Source organism: Motacilla alba, chromosome 1 (assembly GCF_015832195.1).
Source record: "Motacilla alba alba isolate MOTALB_02 chromosome 1, Motacilla_alba_V1.0_pri, whole genome shotgun sequence".
Taxonomy (NCBI): Eukaryota; Metazoa; Chordata; class Aves; order Passeriformes; family Motacillidae; genus Motacilla; species Motacilla alba.
The window spans coordinates 23,683,508-23,711,112 of NC_052016.1; the positions used below are offsets into that span (position 1 = coordinate 23,683,508).

A 27,605-nucleotide genomic window follows, 5' to 3' on the forward strand; every position below is an offset into this window, starting at 1 on the left:
TGTCTGATTCTACCTCTATATTTTTAATTATAGATACACTGAAAGGCTCTCCTTTTGCCCCGATGACAGTCATAGAGTCTCTACTAGGAATGCACCCCGGTGGGAGTTGCCGTACTGTTGTCCAGTCTGCTCTCGTATTAATTAAAAAGGTTAATTCTTGCCTTTGGGGCCCCACTCTAAGTTTTATCAAGGGCTCTTTAGGTGTTACTGACCCCAAACTGAAAAGCCCCTGACACCCCTAATCCTCCTGAAACATTTTCTCATCTCTTATCTTTTTTCTACAATCCCGTCGAATGTGTCCCTTCAGATGACAGTAAAAACACTTAGGAGGTTCTCTCGGGCTGGCGGATTTTTCTCTAGGGGTAGGATTTGGCTTCTTTGTATTTCTAGAAGCCGGGTTACTCTCCTTGTTCCCCTTAGAGGGTTTTTGAGCCTCCCGAATAGCAGCTACTAGAATTTGGGCTTGTGCTTTTTGCTGTTCGTTTTCTTTTCTCATATATACTTTCTGTGCCTCTCGGAGTAAGTCCTGCAGAGGCTTTTCTTGCTAATTGTCTATTTTTTTAAATTTCTTTCGTATATCTTCTCAAGATTTTGCCATAAATTGTGTTTTTAATAAAACTATCCTAACTGGGGTATCCGGATCTGTACCCGAATACATTTGTAGACCTTTTCTTAGTTGGTTTAACTAATCGGAGGGAGTTTTATCTTTCTTTTGGCATTCTGCCAAAACTTTACTAATATTCTGCCCTTTGGGGACTGCTTCCCTTATCCCTTGAATTACAAGGTTTCTCAGATCGATCATTTGGCCCCTCCCCTCCTCTGTCTGGGCGCTCCAGGAAGGTCGCTGGTCCGGCCACTTCTCCTCCCCCCTTCCCCCTTGTGGGTTTCTTTTCTCCCAGTCTTTAATTGCTGCCTGCTTGATTAGATCTCGTTCCTCCGCATTAAACAAAGTTCTTAGAATTGCCTGTATATTATCATATGTGTATATGCTATTTCCCAGGAATTCGTCTAATCTCTTAGCCACCCCCAAAGGATCATCCATGAGTTTACCCATTTCTTTTTTAAATGCTCTCACATCCCCCGTGTTGATAGGAACATTTACGTATCCCAGAACACCCGGGGCCGTCGGAACTTCTCGTAGTGGAAGTAGTTTAGGCAATTCTTTTTCCTCCCCCTCCTCCTCAGGTTTTGATTTCTTTATTTTTCCTCTTGTTCGGCTAGCTGGTGGTGAATCTGCTTCTTCAGTAGGGGCCACTTGTGCTTCTTCTAAATTACTTTGTGCCGAACCGTCTGAGGGGAGGTTTATGACCTCCCTTTTGGCTGTTGGTAAATTGCCAGCAGGGACGGCCCCCTGCTGTGGTGGCTCCTCCAGCGGCGCTGATGCCTGAGCCGGAGGATATGGAGGCGGGAGATTTTCAAGTGGTTCTCAATCCTCTTCTTTCTTTTTGCATATTTTGATAGGATATAATCCTACCGTAGCATTTACTCAGAGTCTAGCATATTCCTCTTCCTTATAGTTTGGGGCTCCTATATCACGTACATACTCACACAGAGCCCGACACACCCTTTTTTCAAAGGTCCCAAATATTGGCTAGATGACATTTCTCTTTATTTCCTTCCCTCCCCACACTTTAATGCAATAGTGTATCATTTTCTTTTTAGATTTTCACCTTTTGTTATAGTTCTCGTTCTACCTCTCCAGCATCCACCTCAAAGGGCTGTTAATGGGGATATCTAATTCTGGTTGATTTTTCTCCCCCTCCCCCAGGGTTTTCTTAGTCCCTTTGCTTTTCTTTTGTCTCATACTTACGCTATTTGTTAGGTCGTTCCGCCTGTGCCTTTGGAAATGGTAATTTCCCTATTTCACCGGTGTTACTAGTCTTACGGTGAATCGTTCCGCAAGATTTTCCTCACTAGTGCTAATGCTCTCAGGTTTTTTCTGGGGGGTCTTACTGTGAAGCACCCCCCTCCCGAGGTCTGGGTTCGCCCTTGATACCCCCTTCTTGGGCTAGCTTTCCCAAAACCTCCTGTGATCGACGTCTGAAACCGCCCGTGTGTCCCAGATTTGACGTGTGTGTGTATCACTCGCTTCCCCGTCGCCTGACCCCTTCCCTCGCGGGAGAGGGGAAATGCAAGCTAAGGGTCCGCTCTCACTCCATGATTAGATTACGTCTCACTCACACACACGCTCGACCACCCCACTCAACCATGCGATACTTACGATTCCTTTTCTCACGTGGATTTCTTCATGCACGTAGAATTTTTATGAGTGAAAAAAATTATCCGCGGTTCCTTTGGAGATCTTCTTCTCCAAAAGTATTGAGAGCTCTTGGTGACGGGCCCGTCCTATCCCTGAATTGTGGCTTAAATTTTTGCAGTGTTCTTTTTGATCTAATTGGTCTTTTGGATTTACCTCGAGCCGGCAGGACCGCCAAGCGCTCAGGCTTGGCAGGGCGCCCCCCGCTAGGACAAGGTGTCTCCAAAGATCCGTATTAGATCACGTCGGGGTCACCATTTTGTTATGGGTGTGATTGCTAATTTGATTTTATCAATAATTTGCCAGAGCTAAATTATGATATAAAAACAAAGTACAAAATTTATTTCGCGCAAATTGACAAAATTTCGGTAAGCCACGGATCGGACACAGTCTAGCCCGGGAATAGACCCTGGGTGACGCCCTGAGCAACTCCAAGCACTGGCAACTTCAGAGTGTGGCGAGCACACGAGCTTTCTCCATGTAGGTCTTTTTATTCCATTTTTCTTGCTGCGGGCTAGGAAGTCCATTGTCCTTTTCATAACCAAACAAGTTCTAAAGGTTTCTCCGGTCTAGTAGAATGGTATCTGATGGAAGGTGGTCCTGTCCTCGATGTCTTTGGGAATAATTCATCGACTTTTGGTCTTGTGCTAGATAGGATTAATCTTAACAGTATACAGTCACATCTCGAGAGAGATATCTTTATCATCCGATATTCAGTTCTTACTGGAAATCTCTTTTGCAAACCGAGAGGTTTCCCAGAACTGTTTTAAAATTCTAAGCAGTGTGTTCCCCTCCTTTCAGTCAGGGGATCCAGGTGTGCTGCTGATGACATCATTCCCTGTGGGGCTGCAATTGTGAAACTGACTGTCTCTGTTGGGTTTTTACATGTAAATAGAGTCTATCGGTGTGGTAGGCGTTGGTGCTTTGCTGCAGACTGACTTTTTTAGTGTATTTCCCTGAGAACATGTTCAAACGTAACTCTTCTTCTACTTTATTTTATATTATTTTGAATCTATTCTTCTATTCTAATAAATATGAATTTTGACACTTATTCATAACAGTTTGTGAGAAATGACAAATTTTACTCTGTTAAAATTTAAAGAAAAATTAATAAGGGACAACAGGGGACAAAGTCAATAAAGGAAAAAAGAACAGTGCTGGGTGGTTAGCCACAGCCAGAGGCACACCAGTGAACACAGCAACACCCCTTATATACCCTGGATATTGCATCAGCCAACTACATATTCATAAATGATCATATATATTCAAACATTTTAACATCGCTCCTCCTCTGTCCTTCTTTTTGGAGCATGTGCAGTGGCCTCAGTCATGGTCATGTGTTACTTTTCAATACATTCAACAGCTTTCGATTCCTTCACTGGTTAAATGTTAACATTACAACAAGTCTTCACCACCGTTCGTATTACAATACAACATTTGCATTAAAAGAACTCTAAACTTTAGCAAAACTTCTCTTACAAAAGTCAGCATTATAAAACACATAGTATTCACTCTAACAATTGTGAAAACCAACACTGTAATATATCACAGGTTTGGGGTTTTTTTTCTTCTCAAGGGACTCTAAAAGTCAAATTAGGACTCCAGAGCTCAATTGCCTTCCAGGCAGGGATGGCTGCTGGCCATAGGCTGAGTTTGCTCTCATGTCTGTGCAGCAGCGGGAGGGATACAGACCTTTCTTCATAAACCCTTCTTAGAGGAACAGCATATGGGGTAAATAGGATTTTGCCTGTTTCTTCCAAGCCCTCTCATCCTAATTAAATGGAAAAAAGATCCTGTGTTTGAAACACACCCCAGAGCTATAGCCTAAAGTAGTGTTTAGACACAGTTAGATGGACTTGGTGTGGGACTCAAAATATCCATAATTACCACAATCTGTTTTGGACCAGCAGCAATATCACAGCTATTTCTAGTATCTGCTTCCTGCAGGAGCTGGTCAGCCCTTGCTGAGGTGTGTCTGCCCTGTTCCAGCTACTTTTCTTCCTCTGTCTCTCCCTCTTTCGTTTGTTTATTAATTAGCAGCATTTTAAAAGACCAATTGTTTCAGTTTTGGAGGTAAATTTCTGGAGGAAAGTCCCTGGAATGAGCATTTCCTCTAAAGTGAAAAGAGCTTCAATAACTCCTTCCCTTTTCTTCTTCCTATGAGAGAAATTGATATCACTGAGTGAAAGTGAAACCCCCCCCCCCAAGTTTATTAAAAAGAAAACAAAAAAAAAAGGGGGGGGGGGGGAAACGGGAGACGACATGTGCCCACAATGCACAGAAAAGGATTAAATAAATGCTAAATATGAACTCCCAGAACTTATTCTTCACCCACCCACCCATACATCCCCACATCAGAACAAAAAAAAACCCCCAAAAACACAAAAAAATGCCCAGGGAAGAAAATTACCAAAATGGCGAGGGGTCCCTTTTGTCTTCGGGAAGGAAAAGAGGAGTCCACGTAGCAGCCCAGAGCAAAGCAGATGGGAAATCTGTTGAATTTCTGGTGTGGGTCCCCTCCTCACAGCAGTCAAAGTTGGTGGATTTTAATGTTCTTTCTCGTGTTGCTTCAGGTCCTCCTAGGTCTTGGGTTCGGGGTGGTCCCACTGGGTCCCCAGGCAGGCCAAAAAGGAAAACGAGCCAAGCCGAAAAGAGTTCAAGGGAACAAAAACCCCAAAAAGCTGCTGGGACGATTCCCAGTACAGCTTCCAGGCTAGGGGAAGGGTAGGGAAAAAACTTTGTGCTTTAAGCAAGCAAAAAGCCCAATCCAACAAAAGTAACAATGCAGCATCCCTGGTCCACTCTGTCTGGAGCACACTGGAGAAAGAGAGATTGAACAGAGCCCATGCCCAGCCCACCCAGGCTCCAGCCCCGCTCCCTGATTCATCTTAAAGATACCTCAGCCATTTCTGGGCATAAAGCAGATGATTAGGGAATAAAGTATCATCACAAAATCACCCCAAGACACCAATCACCCTTGGACCTAGGTGGTATCCTATCTGAAACTGCTGTGGATGCTTTTCTTGAATGATCTTCCTTAGAGAAACTAGGTTACAAACACAGAACCATGGAATTGTCAGGGTTGGAAGGGACCTCTGGAGATCATCCAGTCCAACCTCTCTGCCCAGGCAGGGTCACATGGAGCAGGTGACACAGAAATGTGTCCAGGTTGGTTTGGAATGTCTCCATTGGGAATGTCTCCCGGGAGAACCCAGGATCTCTCTGCGCAGCCTGTTCTAGTGCTCTGCCACTTTCCATGGAAAGAAGTTCCTCTTCGTATTGAGGTGGATCTTCTTGTGTTTTAGTTTATAGCCATTACTCCTCATCCTGTCATGGAGCACCACTGAAAAGTCTGCCACGGCCTTCCTAAAAACCTACTTTGAGGTATTTTTATGTACTGATGAGATCCCCTCTCAGCCTTCTCTTCTCCAGACTAAACAAGCCCATCTCCTATGGGGTCTCCTCACAACAGATGCTGAAGACCATACATGGGAGGCACTAGTTAGGGAGACTTGCTTTCTAATTCAGTGTCCAAATTCAGTTTTAACTAAGAATCCTATTGAAGCCAGAATATTTCATTACTTCAATATAAATCTCAACACTTCTATTTGGAACCTTGAAAGATTTTGCTATATAGTCAGCCAAATAAATTTCCCAAGACTGTAGAAAGCTGTGGGGAATATTCAGTGCTTGCTTCTGGAAGGAGGAGGAATAGATAATTGCTGGAAAGCAATGAGAGAGAAGAGCCATTGTAGCCTGACTTAATTGAGCCACGCATTTTCAAGTGATGGAAAAAGTGCAGAGAAATACAAGCAGACAGTGTTATTTGTAACCTGTTCTTATGTATCATTAGGGTGTTTTCATGCACACTGCCTGGAGGCACTTTAACAGCAGCTTGCCTACTGCCCACAAAATCCATTAGTTTAAACAATAAAAATGAGTCATTTGGCCACACAGTAAAGGCCCTCAATTATTGCTTTGTTAAGTGCAGACACAATGAGGATGGAGACTTTGGAGCTGTGCAAAGATCACAAGAGACCTAGAGGAAAATACAGCTGCTGTGAGGTGTTGTCTGAAAGGCAACAAAAAGCTTTGGTTTGTTTTTCCTAGATAACCATGTAGTCAGAGAAACACAGCATCATCAAGGTTGGAAAGACACCCTCAGGATCATCGAGTACAACTGTCAACCCAGCACCACCATAATCACCCCTAAACCCTATCCCTAAATTTTGGTTCTCCAGTCTGATTTGGAGGCAGATACTGAATGCAGAGCATGGCACATTTTATGGTGGCTCCACCACTATGCACCTGAAAATATCTGAAGCTTCACCTTGCACCTGGGACCCATTAACCTGAGCAAGCCAACACAAGCCAGCCAAAGCAAGACCACCAGCATACTCCAAGGGCTGAGAAGGCTTAGGCTGGCTCTCATCCCTGCCTGGCACCACTCTCACTTGCCAGGGACCACCCTCACCAGCTCTGCTGATGAACCTGCCATGAAAACACTCTCTAACCGTGTTGTATTGAAATGGACAGGCTAGAAAACTTCTCCCATTTGATAGATCAACTCAACAGACAGGGATATTTTTATTTTATTTATTCCCCCACCTCTCCAAGAGTAACTTCCTCAGGGCTGGAGAATAGCATTTTGTTTCCAGCCCACAGCTGCATGCAGTGGCTCTGCCTGGTTTATTGCTGAAGAGGGTGATACCAAATCAATCCCACACTTAGAAGCAAGGCATTCAGCTACTGTCCTCAGTGAGCTTTTCTACTTTGTATTCGTTCATACCTAATGTAATCTTTCCACAATAAGGAGCTTGCATGGCTAGAGCTAGGCAGGATGCTGCACTTTTACCTGGGAACATCAGCTTCCAGAGTTGGGGCAGTTGTGGGAGTGTTTCTCTTGAAGTTTTGGGAACTTTGTTCACACCTTGTGCTTTCCATGTATGTCACGGTGTGCATTTATTGCCTTTCTTTCAGGAGAGTGTGTGTGGAGGGAATCATAAAACCTGGTCACTTAATCAGTGCATAAACCAGCAATTTATTAACAGCTCACGCACAAGTAGCAAGAGCAGCACCAGCATCTCACTGGACACATAACCCCACACCAGGAGGCTTGATTGTCTGGGAATTGGTGTTCAAAGCAATTGCATTTTTCTATAACTGGGATTGCATGGAATTATGGTATTATAAATGAAATTTGCTCTAAAGGCCAGTGGTTCTCTGTATCTTATGGATTACTCCAGCTTCTTCTCAAAGGAATTTTGATAATCCCTCTTTAATGAGACTGGGCTAAATTGAATTACATCCTGCCTTCCCCCTGAAGTGGGATCTTCTTCTATGATACTGGACACGTGCACAGAAGACAGTCTTATGTATTCCTTTCTAGGTGGTATGTGTGACCTATATAACAACACCTACACAAACAGACACAAGCTTAAACCTAAATATTTGTAAAATATTTTTTTAGCAGCTTGGGGCCTGAAAGCCTCTGCTTATCATCACACATTATTCTGGCCCAACCAGTTCAGTTTTAAAACTGGAGAAGGTAAATCCTCTGGGGTTATTTTGTAACTTTTTTGTAACACACTGGTACTCCAAGGCCTGCAAATAACACCAACCACTTCTGATCCCTTGAGATGAATTCCCTTGACTCAGTAGAGATGAAAGAGCAAAGGGAATAAACACTTGGTTGGTAACAGGCAATGGGAAGCTCTGCAGTTTTTCCCACTACTGGTTCAGAGTAGTAGGTGCCACCTCATCATCTTGAATCTCCACAGATGGCTTCTGAAACTCCCTGACCTGGTTGTTCCCTCACTGACTAAACATCCTTCCTGGCCAGTCTGACAGCTTGGCTGTCCTCCAGGCCAGCAGGTGAATTAAATGAACTGGTGAGGTTTTGTGTAAGATCATGGATGGGGAAGGACCTGAAGGAATAGGACTGGAAACTATTATTTTCTCCTAGTTGAAGTTGGGAGTGACTCAGCCATTTTCCTGAGCTTGTGCAGCCCCACTGCAGCCATGCCTCATCTTGCTTGCTGAGACAAAAGCTGCCAGTGATGCTGAAGAAGAGGCTGCCATGGCTTGCACACAAACTGAGTTACAAGAGGCTTTCCCTGAAGAGATCATGCTGTCTTTATTCTGCTCCTAGTTCTTCCTTCAGTCCTGTTTTGTCTAACCCATTCACTGTAGAGAAACAGTAATTCACTTTCTTTTTCAGAAACACACCCCTCCAGTTTTATTCCAGAACCCATTTCCAAGTTTGAACCGAGGAGTCCTTATTTTGGGCTGGGTATAAAATCTATCTTGAAGAACCCCAGGTCCACTCACCCACTGTGGTCTCATCTCTCTTGGCAGGAGAGCCCTGTGGTGTGAGTTATTGTGCTCTCCTTGTGCCACAGGAGTGCTCCTGGAGGGCCAGGAGCTGAAGGAAGCTCTCAGGCAATGGAGAGAACATGCTGGGCTGGGGGTTAAGTATCCCAGCTCACCAATGGCTTTGCCCTCTTCCTGCAGAAAAAAAATTCCTGGTGCTGCTGTTCTACCCTCCTGGGCACTTGCCACGAGGCAGCAGAACCAAGCTGGATGCAGTCTGGGAGGCTCCTCCTCGCCTTCACCAATATAGCACATTGCAAGGCACAGATCTTGCCAGAAAGCCAGCAGAGATGGGGGGAGGAGAGGGAAGAACTTACTGGTAAATCACACCAGGGGATGGCCAGGAAAGTGGGAGGTTGGTTAGCCATCCACGTCATGCTCCTCTGCATGAGCAAGGCTGGCTGGTTGGCACAGAAATGCACTACTACAACAGGGCTCCTCCAGGAATGTATTTATTTACATTAAAACACTGTTATACAAACTGAAAGTAAAAGAAAAGGAAAAAAGGAAAAGACATCTCAGAGGGCAGCTGTGCCAAAAATGGCACTTCCCACTTCCTGCCTTGTCTCACTGCTTTCTTCTGCTCTAGTCCAACTGTCAGTGCCGCAGTCTCTGTAGGATCCCAACTCTCTCTCAGTGTGAACACCCTTGTATTCTGTCTAAATGGCTTTCAGAACTCTTTGCTTTCTGCCTCCAAAGAAAACTCTTGCCCACACATTCTTTTCTTAATTTATTTATGTAACACAGTGTAGAAAGCTATCAATTAATAAGCAATGGCTCTGTACAATCATCCTGCAGAGGACCCCTGTTAACTTTTGGCCAGCAGGCACTTCGTCCCCCAGAAGTGCTCACAATTAACAGGGACTCTTTTTAATAATTTTTTTTAAGATCAAAAAGGTACATGGAAAAGAAAATAAAGTTTACCTTTCAATGCCTAAAGTGTGCACATAAAACAGGCACAACAAAACAAATGTGTATTTTCATGATTTCTACATCACTAATACAGCAGGAGCAACAATCCGTACAATAAAATGCAGTTGCAAAGAAAAATAATTTCAATAACTCGTCTGAAATACTTTTAAAAAATGTTGGTTTACTTTAAAATGCATAGTGATCAGAAAAAAATGCTCAGCAAAGAGAAGCAGCTAAACCCCACAGACACAGAAAGCATCCCCCATCAAGTCTTAAAGCATGTTTCAACTAGGACCTAATTTTTGTCACAAATCACAAGAATAATATACAACTGGCTAAGGAGCTACATGATAAATAATTGGGAAAGAGAATCTATCCATGCACTAGTTAAATACAGCTAACCTCTTTACAGTACACAAAAAACATTCATTAATAATGTAGTGTAAATACTGAAATGTAAAGAGAAAGAGAGAGAAAATACATTACCGATTTTATTAATTCAAGTTCAGGCATCTACTTGTGTTACAGCACAGCTGTCAAAAGGCGAGAATGAGTAAATAATAAAGCAGAGTGTTTTCCTTTCTTTCCACATTATAACTGAACACCAATGGGCAGTGAAGCAATTACTCTTCCATTCAACTCATGAGGCTGCTATGATGTCCTAGTTCTGCATCTGTTCAAAGAACTTGTATGTGGGATTTTCGTAGCCATTTTGCTGCATCTTGGAAAGGTGGCGCTCCTCTGGTGTCACTGCAGCATCCACCTGTCAGGAGAGGGGACAAATGGGGTCACATTCCTGCTTAATTCACAGCATACCCCGTGTTTCCCCACTTCATGGCCATCCAACACACTTTATATCCTCTGTGTTTGGGCAGAAAGCATCCTCTAGCTCACTTTTTGAACAGAAGATGATAATGCACCAAGAACAACTCTGCAAACTCATTTTATTGCTGCAGAACTTCAAAACCAGCTGACCAAAGCCAGCAGTAACAGCTTTGGAATTTGTTGTCTGGATCAGGAAGCAACTCTCCAAAAAAAAAAAATGGGATGGAGTTTGCCTCTCTCTGCTAGTCCCTCACTAAGAGATTTCCACCCCCCCTGCCCCAGCATATATATCAATATCTATACTTGGGGTCAATTTGAGCTCTAAAGAAAAGAAAAAGCTCACTAAAAAGCAGTGGCTTGAGTCTGCCTTCTGCCTGCATTGTGCTCCCAAATCTGTCGCAGGTGTGGAGGTCTCACAACAAAAAATTAATTGGAAAAGATAAAATGAAGGTAGAAAGGAAATGCCAAAGCAGCCAGGCACAAGGTAAGCAAAAGATTCCATTTCACTTAGGGACACAGAACTCCTCTACCTCCAAGGCTGACTTTGGCTCAGCTTACTGATAAAAACCTTGACATGTCTGCACGGGTTTAAGCATTTATACTTAACAAAAATTGACCCTTCTTGATCACTTGGAAGACAGGCACAAAGCTCAGTTTTGACTTCTCCATTCAATACCTGCATCTTCCCAGATGATTTTCTTCCTTCACTGAACATTACAATAATATAAAACTCCATCAAATTAGTGTGGATGAGAACAGTCTCTAAATCTAATTTAGGTATTTTACCTATGCTGTGTAAGCTCAGTAGCTGTGTATTCAAAACCTACCAAATCCTGGCTATCTTGCTAAGCACCTATGAAAACAGTCTGCTTGTCAGTTATTTCATCTGCTACCTGATGTATCCAGTGCTTGACAGCTCCTAAAAGCAAAGGTAAAAAGTGAATTTTACAGTGTCTAAAATCAGGAAGGTGCCTAAACTCTACTGTTAAATATTAGGTATGAATATTTTCCTGTGGATTCCTGTAAGTAGTGACCTCTTGGAAATACAGCAAGTCACCTTCAGCAACCAACTAGCCTTTAAGAAAGGCTAGTATTCTCTCAAGAAACTCTAACATTATCTAACCTTTTAATAAAAATGCAAAGGAGAACCATTGATGTCTGATACCAATTTTAAATCTACTCTGCAATACTGGAAATGTCTCAGCCTAGTGAGGAGAGAAGATGGTAAGTTGTTCCCTGATACCCTGGAGAAAGACTAAAGGTATGTTCTTCCCATGCTTGGGACTAACACAGGCTGTTCAGCTTATTTTGGCAGCTGTTTTTTCCTTGTGGCAGGTTACAACACAGTACTGACCACCTTTCCCACAGTCCCACCAAAAATGGCTCCTCTCAGAGCCTTCTCCACTTTATATGCTATTTTATTTGCTATTTAAGAAATGGTTCTCTGTATGAGAATTACTCATAATGAACTGCTTACTCTATGAACTGCTAACCCCAAATTTGATCCATTTTCGTATCTGTGCCCCTTTTTATGTCCTGACTCTCAAAACTGCATTTTAAGTCAACACTGTATCTCCCATCAGATGTATTTTTCTTTCACAATAATTAGAAATTTTCATGAAATATCCATCTTAAAGGTTATATATCACTCTATGTGTGTGTGTATATATCTCACAAGCTATTATGAAACTCTTCACAGCTGGGAGCCCTGAGACTTTCAGCACCCCCTGACTCCTGTGGACAAGGAACAGGATGCCAGACAGAAAGGATCACTGGGCTGTGTTGACACTGTGCTCCTTGTGTTTCAAATTCTGCAATATAACTTGGACTTTTAATACTGCCATTCACAGGTTTTCTTTCTCTTTCTTTCTCTTTAAATTGCATCTGCATACAGTATTTCTCTTATGCAACAATCCCCAAATCCACCTATTTCTTCAACTCATGTGACATGTTTTTAGGTAGCAAGATCATGCTTAGAGATCCCTCTTGCTTTATCTCCCTTGTTTGAGAAACTGGAGGGAAGACAGAATATATTCTTCCTTTCCCTGGCCCCTCCCTCTCCAAAAATGACAACCATTTTTCTTCTGAAGGATGCAAGCTTCCCCTGGGCAGCCCATGTGCTCAGCTTAGCTGTCAACCATCATTTTGATCCATCAAGGACAGAAGGACCCCATGGAATTTCACAGCCTGTCTCCTCTTCTACCTCCCACTCCCAAATCCCAAGACATCCTGTACAGCCATGTCCTCAGCAGTCAGGGTATAGCTGTGTGCTTGCATTTTAAGGAAGAGTCTGTGCCAGCTGCTCTGTGTCCCCTACACTGGGAGCAGGGCTGGAGAGGGATGGGGAGAGGCCCACATCTCACAGCACTCAACTTTGCCACTACCCCAGGGGCTGGGCTGCTTTCTGCTGATTTACCTATCCTTTCTGGGGCTGCCAACTTCTCTCTCTACAAAAATACACCATCTAGATCCATATGCAGTGAATCCTTGGCTGGCAATCCCTTCATGCTATTGCTGTTCAGTAGAGCATTTGTTTTGCCCAGCAGTTTAACAGCAGTAGGGACTAACAAACCCATTCCATATAGATTTTGTACAAATGTACCAAAGGCCTAATCCCCACCCTAAGGACTCATGAATTTAACAGCATTAACAGCATTTTGTTAGCTGCTGCTGAAGTTGTTGTGAACCTGGCGGTGAAGGCAAGAACAAAGCAGGAACATGGCAAATGTTCCTGCAGCCTTTTCAGCACTTAGAGAAAATAAGAATAAAAGCAGGTGCAGAGGAAAAGTCACCCTTCCATTCACTCTTGAAGGGGTGGCTATAGCACCAAGTCAGTCCTGGTTCTTCTACACTGTTATCACCACTATCTCAGAGCATCCAGTGCTTCTTCAAATCATGATGGGAGAGTGTCACAATTCACAATTAATCCTACTAACAGATTCTTTTCTAGCATAAAATTAAACCTCAACGTGAACCTCTTCCAGTTTTCATAATAAAGTCTTTCTACTTACAGAGATCTTATCTTAAAGCCATGAAATAGAAAAAATATTTTAAATTACTGTAAATTGACCACAAATCTCCTTGGTAGACTGAGAAGAGATAAAGATTTTCATCTTGAAAATCCTATATAAGAGTCTTATGTACTACTTGCTTCTCAAAACGATGAGTTTCAGACTAGCCATAAATCCAAAGCTATTTGTGGCAACAAAAAAATCTTATTTAGAGAACAGAGAACAATAAAATACCTGTCTAAGGAAAATCCTTGCAGTGCACAGCACAAGTTATGGGAGGCCCAGTCTCAAACATTAAAGCTAAATAAAAAAATTGGTATATGATTTCCCAACAGTAAAACCAGATTCTTCCTCTTGCGCAGTATCTTCTCATTGGCTACTGTCAAATTTCTTATAAAATGAACTTTCACATTATTAAGTGATTGGTCTGGAATAGTTGCAGAATAATGTTTTGTGGTTTTACACCCACTTTAACATGGTTTACATTATGTTTGCACTTACTAAAGAAAGCAAATTGATTCCACACTGCTGGATATAACAATGCCAACATATCTAAACAACAGTTTCTTCCTTCATAAATTAATATTTATATAGCAGTATGTTGACTGTGTTGTGTAGGTGACACCAGTTGTGCTTGGTAGTCTTTTCTTACCTCCACGACCCCATGATGAATAGATGTGTACTGCTTCTTCTTCAGCATCACCAAAGTAATGACAATCACTGTTGCTATGACAACACCTCCCACCATTAGTCCAATGACGGCACCTTTATTTGAGCCCACATCTTCAGCAAAGAACACCTACAAAAGAAATATAAAGGAAGATGGCTAATAAAATGCTCACTGAACATTTGACTAACCTGCCAAGCTGCCACAGCAATATAAAGGCTATTGAAGCATCAGTAATTAAATGGCACTGCATGTCTTGGTAATTACTCAAACCTGGATTGCTGTACTCTGAAAGCTGGAGAGGAGCAATCTGGGACGTATGTATGGCCTGTGGTGTAGCACTGCTGTGCTAAAGGGGGACTCAGCTCCATGGTCAGCTTCACACAGGTCTTAAATAGTAGTTCCCTTTTTTCCTTGAGTAAGCAAGTCAAGCTAATTGTACAAGCGATAAGTTTGAGTGGAGTAACCCAGGAGCAGACACATTTCTTTATTTTCAGAATGCTAGTCATGAGTGTCATCAAAAATTTACATCTGTGTGGCCTGTTTGGACTATGATGCATTTTTTTCTATAAAAGAGTAGCGAAGGACCTGTGAACTACAGTGAAACCTGCATACAACCAGCTGGGAGAAAATTCTCACACCAAAGGAAATGAGCCGACAAAAGCTATCACTGATTTAAGTGACCACAAAGGAGTGCTTCAAGATTTTGCAAGGTAAAGAGAATAAGCTGTATCTGCATGATGTACTTCTGTGAGACCTAGGAGGTAATAGCTGTGTGAAAACCAGAGAAAATCCACTTGAATTTTATACACTGATAATGCAAAACAGAGGACAGCAAGATGCTTTACTGCGCATATAATAAATCTAGCTTTTATAAGCAGGAGCAGGTATGAAAAATGGGTGATTGCTTTCATTGCCTTGTTTCATATTCAAAGAATACATAGGATTATTTCACACCTGAGCATATATTACAATTCTTTTGTCTGCATGCCAATAGCAGGCTGCCATTATTATTATTATTATTATTAAAATTATTATTATTATTATTTTAAACCAAAATGATCAAAAATAATTGGAGAATAAATTACATTCACAGAATTGTATGACTATCTCATGCTGGAAGACTAAATACTTTGACAAGTATTTAACAAAAATGTAGAGGGAAGCAAGAAACCAGCTGAGAATTATACTGAGCTGTGTAACATTTGCACTCTTTAATAAACACAACCTTCAAGAGAAAGGTATTAAAGAATGCAGTATAAATATTTATATTGTTCCTAGTCACAAGCAAGAAATGTGTTACAACAAATTTAAAAATTTACTTAAAAGTACAAACAATTGATAGTGTTGGCATAAACCAGTACAAAGTAGTGATTTCTTCCATGAACTTTACCTGCCTAGGACTGAAATTCTGTTACTATGCTATTTCAGGAGCACTGTGAAATGCCCCAGCTAATATACATGCGCAAGAGGGGAAGGCCTTAAGCACTCCGAGCCATAAAAATCAACTTAATGTACAGTTCAAACATGAACCTCCATAAAGGAGAAAATAAATGCAATTTCAACCCAATTCAGAGGTCTGCATGTAAAATACAATGTGCAGCTGAATTCCAAGCAATATCCTTAGAAGACTGTTTCAGGAAACTCTACCATGGCATAGAATGGATGCACAGATCAAAGTGTTTTCTGCTCCCTGCTTTTGAATTAATGCTAAATGTAGAGGGGCATTGGACAGAACATGGTGTGTGGCAGGGAAGCAAGGCCTTGTAAGCATCAGTCCAGTACTTGCCCAGCAATACCAGAATCCCTGCTCAGTCTCAATTGAAAAGATAACCTAGAAGACAGCTCATTAATTTTTAAATAGTGGTTGTACCTATCGGTAAAAAGTATGGCAAAAAACACTGTAAAAAGCTAGAAAGGTCCCATTTTAAGCATGACACAGGTTAGCATGTGCAGGGACTGCAATGCCCTCCCCATCAGCCACCATGGTATGGGGAGTTCCCAGTACCTAATTCCTTGAGATGATATCAAACCACTTACACACTAAAGGGTGCTGCTGAAAACTATGACAACCAGTAACTACTGTGTCTAGCACAAGTTCCTGCAAATTCCTTCCCTTCTACACCCTGCACAGGTTTGCTCCATTGGCATGTTTAACCCATCTGAGCTAAGCCTGTTAGACTTTCCCAAATTAGGGCTAATGCATTTTGGATTAACTCATCAAATTGGTAATTCTCAGTTCTTGGCATCAAAGAGATGGCAGAATATTCTTTCACAGAGTGATTGTCTAGTTCAAATGCAAATTTGAGTCCCATGTTAATTTTGATTTTTAGCACTACTTAGCTTTAAAAATATATAAAGGAAAAAAAGCTTTCAAGTTTAATATCAGGTTATTGAAAGCTACGGAACTGAAACCTCATCACATAATATACCCGTACAAAGAAGAAACAGAACAGGCTTATAGTCAACATTGCTGTCTGGGTTCTTCATTCCTTATTAAGCGACCAAAAAAAAAAAGATGCTTTTCTTACCTATAGTGCTTTTGGCTGTCATTTTTATGCTCACAAGAAGCACAGTTCAAATGGGGAACAATATTTTGCTCCTACCTGCCTTTCCCCTGTTAATAAAAATTTCATATACCTTAAGAAACAAAACACACAGATACAGCCAAACAGAAACTAAAATTAAGGCCAGTGGGGAATCTCCTTTTATCCCAAGCAGCCATTCTTGTGAAAGGTTATGCTCCATGCATACACCACTACCATCTGTTTTGATGGGAAAGGACTATATTTCTGAAACGGTGTCATTCTATTTTCTTGCTGCACCATGCTATGCCGATCAAACTCTTTTTCTTTTTTTTAAACTCAGCATTTTCCTTCCTCTGTATCCCTTGTAAGATACAGAGAGACTATGAGACAGATGGACTGTGGGACAAGTATTATCCATATAAGCATATCCAGTGACATGGTAGTGCAAGGAGAGGAACTGTTGGAATTTCCTCTCATGTGAGGCTCAATGATTTCCACCCTCTCTGCTGACATTGTTCCAGGTTTACTCTCATCGAAGAAAGAACCAGAAAAATCATAATCTTTTCATATACTAACTTTCTGTTGGTACTTTCAGTTCCACATCACTCGAGCAAAACATGGCCATAAGTGACTCACTAGTTCAAGATAGAATCAGCATCTCAAAATGCGTGCATGGAAAGCACCGTTTGATTACTCACCAGCTTTTGATGATGAACTTCGTATCCTGAGTCATGTCGGAACTCCGCATCCATCTTCACCTCAGATATCTCTTCTGTCTTAACATTGGTCAACCCAGAACCTGCATTACACCACAAAGACAATTCATTAAATTCAGGATTCAGATTCAGGAAGATTCTGCTTAACCCCATTGCTGGAGAGCTGGAGGCAACAGCATCATTCACACAGAGGAGGTGTGATGCAATGTGAAAAGGAACTGGGAGGAAAGTGAGGTACATCTGGTGTTTCAGTCCCACTGAGGTGACATAGAATGAGCTAGTAAAGTTTCTCCTCTGTTAAACGATCCTTAGTCCTCAGCAGCTATATTAGTACAGGCATTAAAGGCTTCCAGCATGAAACACTGCATGAACAAAGCTGTGAGGGACCAACAGAGGCCTCCTGAATTGGCTCACAGGCTGCATACAGATCTGCTCTGACAGCCTCTTTAGCAATGTCAAGAAAATTTGTTGTTTAGGCCAAAATCTTCCTCCTCCATCAGCTCAGGCTGCTGTGAGGAAAAAACAAAATACTCATGATGCAAGTAAGAGAACTCCAGATATCTTATTTTCTTGCTACCTGCGAGTCTGTACCTTTTCCACAAACATGCACAAGTTACTACAATGTTTGTGGAGTTTACGGAGTTTTCAGATTTCATACTGCTCAGAATTAATGATTCTTCTCATCTTCTCTCTGAAAGATGATAACTGTCTCTCTGTTAGAAACATACAGAAAAGCAAGTGACTGCACCTCACAACATTTATAATCATACATCATAATCATTACAGTCCTGTTCTCTTAACAGGTGTGAAGGGGAGATGTTGCACTGGTCTAGCTGGAAAGAAGGCCAAAATTTCCTCCAGGAAAATAGCCTTAGAGAATGAGAGGTGAATCCTGTATATGTCCATCAATCCTGAAGAGCTGGCTCTGGCTTATAGAGATTGTATGGATATTCATGGAGCTGGCTGTTTTCTTTCTCAGTACCATGTACCTGACATTTGTATTTCTTGGAGGTAAAACACTGCAGAAGAATGGTGTTTGTGAGATGTAATTTTCTCCCTCTAATGAACACAGTACAAACAAACCAGTTCATATTCCTTGTCTGTATTTATTTCAGCACTTTCTCACTCCCAATTCCTCTCTCCAAGGCTTAATTCGTAGACTCTTGCACTGAACTTAAGTTTTGATTAAGAGAAAGAACCTCTTTTAAAATTCTCAACAGTACTGACTGCTCCTGTGCTCCACTGTCTTGCTGGACTCTCAATAATAATTCCTTAAAAATTCATGTGCCAATGAGCACATGTACAGATAACCCACTCTAAGGTTCTGATCTTTATTTTCATAGGAAAACATGCAAAGGAGAGAGCAAGAATCATCCTCATGCTATAAAGATTTTACAGTTATTTTTTTGAAGAGTCTGACTGCCCCATAAATTTTACCTTTTTTTTTTTAAGGAATCAAGCACTTCAACCCCTTAAATCTATTAAGTTCCTGATTTTAGATGCTATATAACAGTACTAACACAAGTATATGATGATATTTATGGGAGACCATTTTTTAATGCAAGAACTGTAAAGTACCTAAGGAATTGCAGTCTGAAAACAAACAATGATATCTGTCAAAGAAATGCAGGAGGAAGTGGAGTTGCAGAAAATAAAGCCCACGTGGTACCTAAAAACAGGTTTAACGTTCTATCCTTGAAGCAGCTGTGGCTAGTTTTCCAAATTAAGAGCACAATTTACTCTCTTTTGTGCATCATCTCAAAGTACCCCCTACACCTGCATCAATGGGAAATGAGGAAAAGTATGTTGGAGACTGAAATGCTATGGTTTATGGCTTAAATATTTTTACAAAGGACTACTGCATATTTTAGCAAAACCATGTAACAAAAACTGCACTGAAGACTCCTGACTGAGGCCCTGGGCTGTAAATTGCTTTGAGGTAAGTGACACTATTCTCAGGTCTGGTTTGGGAAGAATACTTTCACAGGAGGATTAAGCCCAGCACCTTCAGGGGTGGAGGCTATAGCCCCAGGCTTATCTGCTGCCAGCCATGTGCAGACCCCTACATCAAAGGGAGGATGAGGAGAGGTTTCCTGTGTATGGCAAAAAAGCCTCTGGTCAGAGGCAGTGAACAGTCATCCTCCACTGGGCAGACTGGCCCAGCTGCAGGGCCTCTCATCCCTGGAAAGCCACATCTACGGGACATTCACATGGGGCACAGACGAGGGGGTGTCACGGTCCATCAAACGCCTTCCCCAAAGGGGTACCCAGACCCTGCACCAGAGCACTGCACATGATATTGCATGATGCAACAGATCCACAGTCTTACAAGTGTCAAACTGGCCCCCCTCAGGGAGGTACCTGTGTGTTCTCACCTGCCCAAAAGTATACTAATCCATTGGATTCTACACTTTTTGGCAGGGGACCCTCACCAGCAAGAAGACCAGATGAAGGGAAACAAGGAGATGTCATTGGGACCCATGGAGGGGTGATATGCTTCTACTTAATCTCTCTCTGTCATTCTCCCTGTCCTCCCTCCCCGCACCCCCCACCATTTCTACTTCTTTCTCTCTTTTCCCTTTCTTTCTCTTTGCCTCTTTTACTATTAAATAAAAGATTTTTTTTTTTTGTATCAACATCTAACCTCTTTTGGTCTTAATTGCATTTTGGGGATTATTCCAACTTCCAGGTTTGTTCAATTTTTTTCAGTTAGTTCTCTTTGCTCCTCTATGATCAGAGCGGATCGCAACAAAGGAGAACAAGGAAGCAAGCAAGGAAACTCGACCTGTCAACCCATCTTGCCTTTTTTGTTTTAGGATTAAAAGGGAAGGGGGAAAATTACAGTAGTGGAGTACCAGTGCAGTAGCTGGGGGGAAAGGGCTTTCCCAGGACTTTTTACTGTTCTTGGCTGCAGCAGCTGGAGAAGTGGCTGCTCCCAGCTGCTCACCACTGTCCATGGCCACACCCGCTGCCCTCGCAGATACCCTGGCAAAAGCACCACATGGATATTCCACCAAGGCAAAGGCCTGAGGAACTGTACAATTTCACTGCCACAGCTGGCAAATCCACTGAAGCTATAAATATTGATTAGAAGATATCCACACACATAAAAGATAAATCAGTGAAGAATCTGCTTGTCTTTTGTTGAGGGAAGTCCTACCTCCTAAACTCTTAGAGGTCACTGGAAGAGTTAGGAATCACATGGGAAACAGGGATTCTGCTTGGAGTGAATCTGGATTTCCAAAAAGCTTTTGAGAAGGTCCCTGATCAAAGCTCTGGCAGAAGCTAAGAAACAAGGATTAGAAGGGAAAGTCCTACGTTACTTTCCATAACTGACTAAGAGAAAGGAAATGAAGTGCAAATACACATCTGTTTTTCACAATGGAGGAATATTACCAGTGGGTCCCATAAGGATCTGTGCTGTGCTGTTTGCAAAGTGATCTGGATAGGAGAGTGAATAGTGACATGACAAATTTACTGACAAAAAAATTCAAGAAAAAAAGAGGATGGTCATAGTAAAACCAGTTGCAAAGAACTGCAGAAGGATCTTACAAATTCCATGAGCACAGTAAAAGGGAAATTATATTTAGTGTTGGTATAATGCAAAGTGGTTCTTGTGGGGATACACAGCCCTAACTAAATATATAGTTATAAAGACTCTAATTTAGCTCTGTTCCACCCACGACAGAGACCTTGCAGTCACAGTGGGTAACTCTTGGGCACTTGGCTCAGTAGCAGTCAAAAAGACAAAGAGAAAGGTAGGAGCAATTATGAGAAAATAGAGAAAATAGAAAACATTGGTACACCACTGAATATATGATACATCCTCATTTTAAATCTGGCTATTTGCTCTGGTCACCTCACATCACACAAAGGCAGAAGAACTACAAAAGATATAATGCAGGAGACACAGATGATCACAGGTATGGAATGGCTTTTGTACACGAAGGACTGAAATCGTGAGTCTTCAGACTAGAAGAGGCAAATGAGGTGAAACACATCAGAGTGTGTGACTGTGAATGACAAGGAGAAAGTCTACAGGAAATTGGAAATTCATTATTTCTTCTAAGAAATACAGGACACTAATATGGCTATGATACAGCAGATTGAAAAGGAACAGAAGAAAGTGTGTCTACATATATATAATTCAGTACAATGCAAAACTGGACTGTGGAACTCACTGGCACAAATCATGAGGATGTTCAAAATACAAATGAACAAATGCAAAGAAGAAAGGTTCCTTCAGGGTCACTAAACACAATGGTGAAAATACAATTTTCAGTCCTGGAACCTATCAAATGCTAGCTGCCAAATGCTCAATGGATGTGCTGGGGTATAAGGCAGAGGTGAAATCTGTACATATTCTGTTTGTACCACCGCTAGAGGTAGAAAAATGCACATGAGCACTTCTGCTTTTGACCACTTTTAGTGAAAGCAAAGCTGCAACAGCTGAGACAGGGTCTTTGTCAGCTTCTGTTCAACAGTCTAAGGCCACAGGCAGGACTTACAGCAAGCATTACAGGGGCATGACAGGTCACCTTAATGGGCACCAGAGGGTGATAAGTTCACCAGTAGTCTCGGCTGCTGGAAAAATGCTCCAGCTTCCCCAGAGCAACACTTCTTTAATTTGGTTCCCTTCCCTTCTCCCATTGCAATCAAACAGTAGCATGGGAGCCATGCTTTCAGCATATAGCAGGTTAAACAATGGGGTTTTTGCCTTGGGATCAGGCAGAATTTTTTTTGTTTGGCCAAGTGACTAAGGCCCCACACAAATGGCACAGAATCTGAACACAAGGTGGATCTGATATTAGGAAGTTAATGATGTTAAGACTTAGTAAAACTTGTTTTTGGCAACTTGCACCAGAAAAAGGTCAGAAGCAGAGAAATCTTTTTTTTTTAGCTGTTGCACTAACAAACCCAACAGTAACTTTTTTCTTCCTTCTACCTCCTTCCTTCTACCTACCTTACAAGTGAGGAAAAAGACTTCAACTAGGGTAAACTGCTTGTCTTCTGCAAATAATTGATTATACAGTAAGGAGAAGTATGACATTGCACTGGAATCAATTAAATACTGGTGTGAGATAAAAATATACATGGGGTTACACACACCCTTCCACAATGTTATAGAATTGAGACTTTTTGTTGATAAGATTCTTTTTATTACCAGTCCATTCACTTTACTGTCCTAGTGACCACACATTTAGACTTGCATGCTAAAATCAAAGATATACTTTTCAAGGGTAGTAACTGAAGTAGGAAAAAGTTCAGGGTCTTTCTAAAACTTTGATCACAGGTGAGATGCAAACAGTCAAGGGATTTCTAATACCTCTTTACTGTTGTACTGAAGACAAGCAAACAAGGAACAGTTCTCTCTCTGACAAGAACTTTAGTCCTGACCTTGGACAAAATGATGGGTTTTTTTCCATTACCAGTTCTAAAATACACAAGCCAAACACAAAAGCCAATATACAAGATGAAAAGTGAGAGCAACAGCCTCATTGCAAATTCACAAATAATGATAATTGCCACCAGTTTTTTTTGAATTACATACCACATTTAGGGAGCAGCAATCCTAATCACTTCAATTTAAAATTGCTTCAATTCAGCTGAAAAATACATTAACTCACAGCTCCTTAGAAAAACTGACAAAACTATTTTGTTATAAAAACCATGGGCACTTTTAAAAGCTTCTAGTGAAATGCAACAAAATGAGCTAACTATGATGGGCTTTTTATTGATATTGCTTTTAATTAGTAATATTAACTGCTTTTGTATATACAGTGTACACATGCATGTGTGCACACATACATTTCCAAACATCAAAAAATGGAGAGTATGAAACCCCAATTTTTCCTTGTCCTAATGAGAAAAAAAATCATATGGAGTGAAAAACTACTCATATGAAATAAAAAACAAGTAGCTACTTTGGAGAACACTCTATACTAACACTAATGAGCTTCTGTGTTTGTGTAAATATATTTATGCTTTCAGAAGACTAAAAAAAAAGAGGTTACAGTGAATCCCACCAAGAATATAATTAGATGCACTTTATCTACCATACTGCTTGCAATTACTTCGTCTACTGGTTATATAGCCAGCTAGAAAGGTTTTGTGATATTGTTTTGCACAGATTGAAGAGTGTTTGTTAGCTGTGCCTGAGGTTACATCGAGAGTTAAAAATTAAATCTCCAAGTGAAGCACTGTTGAAACAACTAGACCTGGGTGGTCTCTACACAGAGAAAATCAGTGACTAGCAGTACTGACTGCATTTAGGAAAACATTTAGCTCCATGTCCATGAACTGTGCTTCATTCATGGCAAGAACCAGAAAAGAGTTGTTGAATCAAAGCCTGTTACACATGTGGCAAACAGCTTTATCTGGGTTAATCTTCATCAAAGATAAAAAAGGTGGAAGGGAAGGAATGCAGTCTTCGAACAAACCCCTGGAGTAGAGAGCTGCCTGTTCTAATTAGAAGTACAACTATTACTTCCATATGACTCTGTGACTTTGTGCAGGTCATTTAATTTTGAAATGAAAGAAGAATGTATGTTGTAAACTCATAAAGATGAGAATGAAGACTATATACTCTTTTTTTGTAAGCTTAACTCAAACATCTTTGAGGGATATGCACTTTCAAGACTGCATGGAACTAAAACTTTCCAGTCTCTCCTAAGACATCAGTGAACTGCTGGTTCACTTTTACTTCATGGATGATTATGGGGCTCTCAAATTGAAAAAATCAGAAAATAAGTGCAATGAAAGTGTTATCTTTTTAAAAAAATAACCTCATTAGAATGAAGTATACAACAATTATTTCTCAGAATATGTGTGTGTAGAAATGAATAATCAAAACAAGTAAAATCTGGTTTGATAATCTTTCTGGCAGGTCAATCCTGATGCTGTGCCTATGTACCTATAATTGCATTCACAGTTAGCAATGATCTCATAAAACAAACCAAAACAATCTAATGGAAAAACAATTATTAATGATTTTTATTTGGTAGCTGCAGACAGTTTGTGTAAAGCAACTGCACTGAACTAACATCACAGAGACAGGAAAAAAATATGTTGGCAGTTTCTGACAAGAAAACCATAAATAACTAAGCTGCTCTATGCCCTCACCTCATACAGACCGCAGCATATGTGCCAATTATTCTGTAGAACAGCCATTAGGCTTACAGAGCCTCTGCATGAGGGAAAAAACCCTCAGTTATTATGTGATGTAACAAAGATAGACATGTCAGGATTTATTAGCAGAAGGGCCAAAGACACAGAAGCAGCTTTATGTGCAATGTTTCCCCAAAACAGTTAAATGTTTGCAAAAATGACCAACTGACAAAGAGCTGGAATAACCCAAAAAACCATCAAGTCCAAACTATACTACATGGAAGAAAGTAACATACTTAATAGCATAAAATCCTTGCATTGTGAATTATGGGCATCCTTTAAGTGATGTATTTACCACTGTGAGTGTATAATTACAACTGTAACTGTGTAACAGATGAAAATATGATCTGCTCTGAACAGAACATTTGTTGTTCAACACCTAGAATTACAGAAGATATGCTAATACTAAGCAATGTCCCTTCTGATGGCACATTTTCTAATCTTCACTCAATTTCCACAAATCAGAGCTGCTGAATTAATGTAAGTAAAACAAGCTTGCTCATGAGCATCTAGAGATGTTTTTATATGTACACACACACACAAAGAAAAAATTACTAATATACAGATACCCAAAATTCAGTTGTAAGAAATTAAGTGCTCATCACGAAAAAGTGACTGGTGGAGCACAGGAGAGAAGGAAACACTACTGAGTAAGTTGTTACAGTGAGGTTATCAAGAAAAGAGGTACTTGTTCTATCTGAAGTTCTTCATAGGGAAGTTCTCAGACTGGACTGAAGCCTTCTAACACCCAATATCTCCTTGTATAAAGCAATTTATAAACAGCAAGAAATATGTCATAAATATGTTATAATTTTGTGCTGTATGAAAAAATAGCGCACTGATGACTACTTAGTACATCTAGATATTTTTCTTCCCTCTGACCTTTTACCATCTCATTTACTTCCTTTTTAGGAAGACAATAAGAAATGGTTTCAGGCATGATTTTTATGTTTGTTTGCCCATTTCTGAATTAGGAAAGGGAAGGACAATAAGTTAAGGCACTAGAATCCTTTTCTAATGCCCATGTGAATTATACAGATGTTTTATCCATACTAGAAAATGGGATTCATCCACATAATATTATTTTCCTAGGACTGATGTAGATCAGATTCCAATTCAAGCTTTAACTGTGGATAGTCAAGGTGGAGCACAACAGAGGTGGGGGTTTAGAAACTGGCATAAATTTCAACAAATGCTTTAAACTTGGTCCTTACTCAAACTTTTCTACTCTCTGAATTGGACAACTCGCTTACTTTTTCTGGCTTGACTCACAAACTTCATTTTTTGAAACAGAATGATGTGGTGAAGGAAAAAGATCCTAGGTATCCCAAATACTACTACCATCTAAATACTTGTTGGACCAGATGATTGTTGAGGTCGCCTTTCAACCCAGTATTTTGTGAATCTGTGACTCTGTTCTGTACTGTGACCAAACTATCTCTCTTTTAAGAAAGTGACAAAGACAATCTGCTTAATTTAATCTGCCTGTAAGAAAAACATACTGATCATTATAAGAAAGTTGTGTGAGAAAGAAGTAAATAAAATGGAAAAGAATAAAAAGGGCACACGTTTGCATGTTTGTCTTAGTCCTTTCAGAGCTCATTTTCTTCAAGAAATTCAAACAGCTACCAAACATTCATTTGTGCTTCTTCAGGCTTGGAGTGTTACAGACTGACATGATACCAGTATTTCCATCCAGAAGAAGCAGGTCACTTGAGCCAAGCAAGTAGAAGCATCAACTGGAAAGTCAGGCCCACAGAAAGGGCAAACCTTTCAAGAAACCAACAAGAAGCTGGGCAATTAAAACAAAAAGTCACAAGCAGCTGGATGCATTAATCTTCAGGTCTTTCATTAATACTTTTTCACTCTACAGTAATCTACTGTATTTTTATATTTTTTTCTTCAATAATAGCCCCAAACTGTAAAAACAGACTATCCCAAAGGGACAGTTACTGCACAAAATGTATTTATTTTCCTTTTTCAACCCTCAATATAGAAATTTTGTTTATAATTAGCAAGTAAAGTAAAACTGTTTTAAAACACACACTTTTAAACTATCAGGATCCCTTCTGTACTTCACAGCTGAAAAAAGCATCTATTTGCTTTCCTTTATTCCTAGTTCATTAAGATTAACAGAGAATTATTCTAATCTGAATAAGTGAAATTTTGTCACACATAATTTGCTTTTGAATTACGATGAAAAACCACATGGACATTTATAGACAGAATCTGTATGAGTAGGAAAATGTAAATGGTGATTAAAGACATAGGAAAGTTAAGCACTACTTTTGCACTTTAGCAGAACATTGAGGAAATATCCCATGCGATGTTCACAGTAGAAAAGTTACAGCATCTGCCATCTGCCAAATTTCAAGCCATAATGATCAGATGCTGAAATATTTTTTACCTATCCTTAGTAGTATATCACAGACATTCACCAAGATGACTCATGACTTATTGTCATGAGGCCTATAGACTTCAGTACTACTTGTATCAACACAACCAACAAAGCGCTCTAATGCCGTTGACTAAAACATACAGTTTCATTCTGAAATGAGAGTGGCAGTGAGAGAAAATCCTTTCTCTAGAAAAGGGACACTAAGGATTTCTGAGATGTGTGTCTATGTGTGAGGGAACAGAAGGGAGGAAAGAATAACCTGCAGTAATAAATATGGGCCTCAAAACAGGAAATTTTTCAAGAGGACTGAAATTAAAAAATGCAAATAATAATAGATTTTAATATTATAAGAAAACTGCTAGACTGAACTAGCATTACAAAATTTGGATTAAACCATATACATGATTCATCTGTGATATTTCTACTGCTCCTGGGGAAGAAGGTAGATAATGCAGAGTACTGAAAGAGATTTTTTTCCTGATCCCAAGATTTTTGGCATTGTAGCTCTGTACCAGTTTCCAGGCTCTCTTCATGGACTGAATTAAGACTCTAAACATAAGTAAATATGTCAGACTCCTAAAACAGTGCTAGAAGCACACTACCTCGCCAGTTCTGACAAATATCCCAGTTGCTGCAATATATGAGCTTATTTTACCTCCCAATGTAGCAATTTCTGTAGTTGCTAAACATGGGTGAATTAAGATTTAAAAACACTTAGGAAGATGTTGTACACAATGCTATTTTAAGGGATG

General features: G+C 40.5%; 1 protein-coding gene across 5 annotated transcripts in view; it reads right to left on the minus strand.

Annotated features, from left to right (window-relative positions):
• Positions 1-9,065: 9,065 nt before the first annotated feature.
• LOC119702185 (amyloid beta precursor protein) overlaps positions 9,066-27,605 on the minus strand; it is a 208,268-nt gene continuing 189,728 nt past the window's right edge. For all 5 annotated transcript variants that reach the window (XM_038139812.1, XM_038139805.1, XM_038139797.1 and 2 more), the window contains 3 exons: positions 17,271-17,371; positions 14,030-14,176; positions 9,066-10,304 (listed from right to left, as the gene is read on the minus strand). In XM_038139812.1, the coding sequence (XP_037995740.1) occupies positions 10,203-10,304; positions 14,030-14,176; positions 17,271-17,371 (350 nt within the window). In that variant the 3' untranslated portion in view covers positions 9,066-10,202. The remainder of the gene's footprint in view (positions 10,305-14,029; positions 14,177-17,270; positions 17,372-27,605) is intronic.